Source organism: Papaver somniferum, chromosome 1, assembly GCF_003573695.1.
Source record: "Papaver somniferum cultivar HN1 chromosome 1, ASM357369v1, whole genome shotgun sequence".
In the NCBI taxonomy this organism is placed as follows: Eukaryota; Viridiplantae; Streptophyta; class Magnoliopsida; order Ranunculales; family Papaveraceae; genus Papaver; species Papaver somniferum.
This window is the reverse complement of record NC_039358.1, coordinates 96,044,747-96,046,610: the sequence shown is the minus strand read 5'-3', so window position 1 is coordinate 96,046,610 and position 1,864 is coordinate 96,044,747. Positions and strand designations below refer to the sequence as shown.

The window sequence follows — 1,864 nt, the reverse complement described above, 5'->3', positions numbered from 1 at the left end:
CTAGGGAGCGGGTAGCTATCCTTCGGGCAGGCTTTGTTGAGGTTGGTAAAGTCGATGCATATCCTCACCCCCTCCGTTATTTTTCGGTACGATGACCATGTTCGAGATCCAGGTGGGGTATCTGGCTTCCTTGATAAATCCTGCCTCAATTAATCTAGTTAGCTCCTCTCGACAGATTGATGATATTATGGTGCTATCTTGTGTAGCTTCTGCCTGAAGGGGTTCGTGCCTGGCTTTATCCGAAGTTCGTGTTGTATGATATTTGGATCGATCCCGGGCATGTCGCCCAGTTTCCATGAAAAGATGTCCGCATAATCCTTAAGCAGCTTGATTAGGGCCTCTTCTCGATCCTTATCCATCAGGGTCCCTATCTTGATCATCTTAGGGTTCTCTTCAGTTCATGTGTTTATCTCTTTGGAGGGTTCGACCGACGTGAACGTGGGTTTTGGTTCTCCTAAGAGAGGAACGTTCTTTAATTGCTATTTGGTAGGCTCTTCAGCCCCCTTAGCTGCTGAGGTGCCTGCTTCGGCAGTTAGGGCGCTGCTGCCCTTCGTTAGACTTTTTCCTGAGGTTTCTTCAAGGTACTGGTCGATCGCCTTGTCCTTGGAGGCTTCTTTGCTTCTGCTTCTTCGGGACTTCCGCTGTTCATCTTGTTCATTATTGAGTTGGTTTTTTATGGCCTGGCACTCGCGGGCGGTGACCTGATCTCCCTTAATTTCCATTACCCCTTCGAGAGTTGGGAATCTAAGGTACTGGTGATATGTTTCTGCCACCCCTTTGAGCTTGTGCACCCATCGTCGTCCAATGATGGCGTTGTAGGGATAAGGAGAGTCTACCACACTGAATCGGGTATCGACTTTCATTGGGCCTGCCATAACTTCTAATATAATGTCTCCTAGAGGCTTCGTTGGTGCACCGTTGAATCCATAGATGGTATAGTAGGAAGACATCAGTTTCTCATCATTCAGTTCCATCCGTTTGAATGTATCATAAAATAAAACGTTGACTGAGCTCCCTCTGTGAATTAAAACCTTCTTGATGTTGCATCCTGCAACTGGTAATGTAAGAACCAAAGGGTCGTTGTGGTCCTCCATATCTTCCTCAATCATCTTCGAATGTTATTGGTGCGTTCATCCATTGTTCGTGCTCATCAACTTCGACTCCATTGATTTTGTACAGCTGCAATAATCCTCAAATTGCTTTCTTCCCTATCTGGGTTGTTAGCGAGGGGTCGTTAGGTTCGGAGCATGAGATACTATTGAGCGTTCGATTTACCTCAGGCAGCTGGACTTGCTTGCTTCGCTTTTTCCTATCATCGGTTTCTGCTTTCTGAACATATTGCTTGAGGTCACCGGCGTCAATCAATTTTTGGATCATATTTTGAGGTTCTTGCATTTTTCGGTTTGATGCCCATTGAAGTAGTGGTACTCACAGTAATCTCTTGACTTCTCATACCTGGGCGGCTGCTTTCCTTTGGACCAAGGCCATTCTAGGTTTTCACGACCCTTAATCTCTCTTAGAATGCGAGTGTAGTTGGTGTTTAGCTTCGTATATACCTGATCCTCGAATTATCGATCGGCACGCCGACGATCATCCCTTCGTCCTCTCCTATCTTCGTTGGGACGTTCAGCCGAGTTGCCTCTCTTGGATCCGCTGGCTTGCTCCACTTAGTTGGTCCGATGAGATCTTTGCGTTTGGGCCCAAATATTTTCCCGCTGGATCTCCTCCAATCTGGTATTCTTTTCGATAATTACTCGAAGGTCTCCTTCGGTCGTGGGGATACTTCCGTGAATCTCAACAAATAGTGGGCTCATCCTATCCAGTCCGCACTTGTAGCAATTGATGTTGACTACCGAATCCACAT

At 46.6% G+C, this 1,864-nt stretch overlaps 1 protein-coding gene across 1 annotated transcript; it reads right to left on the bottom strand.

Moving 5' to 3' along the window:
* Positions 1 to 479: 479 nt before the first annotated feature.
* On the bottom strand, positions 480 to 1,109 carry LOC113347881. The gene has a single exon (XM_026591568.1). It carries the CDS (start codon positions 1,107 to 1,109, stop codon positions 480 to 482), a length of 630 nt encoding a protein of 209 aa, XP_026447353.1.
* Between the last annotated feature and the right edge of the window lie 755 nt (positions 1,110 to 1,864).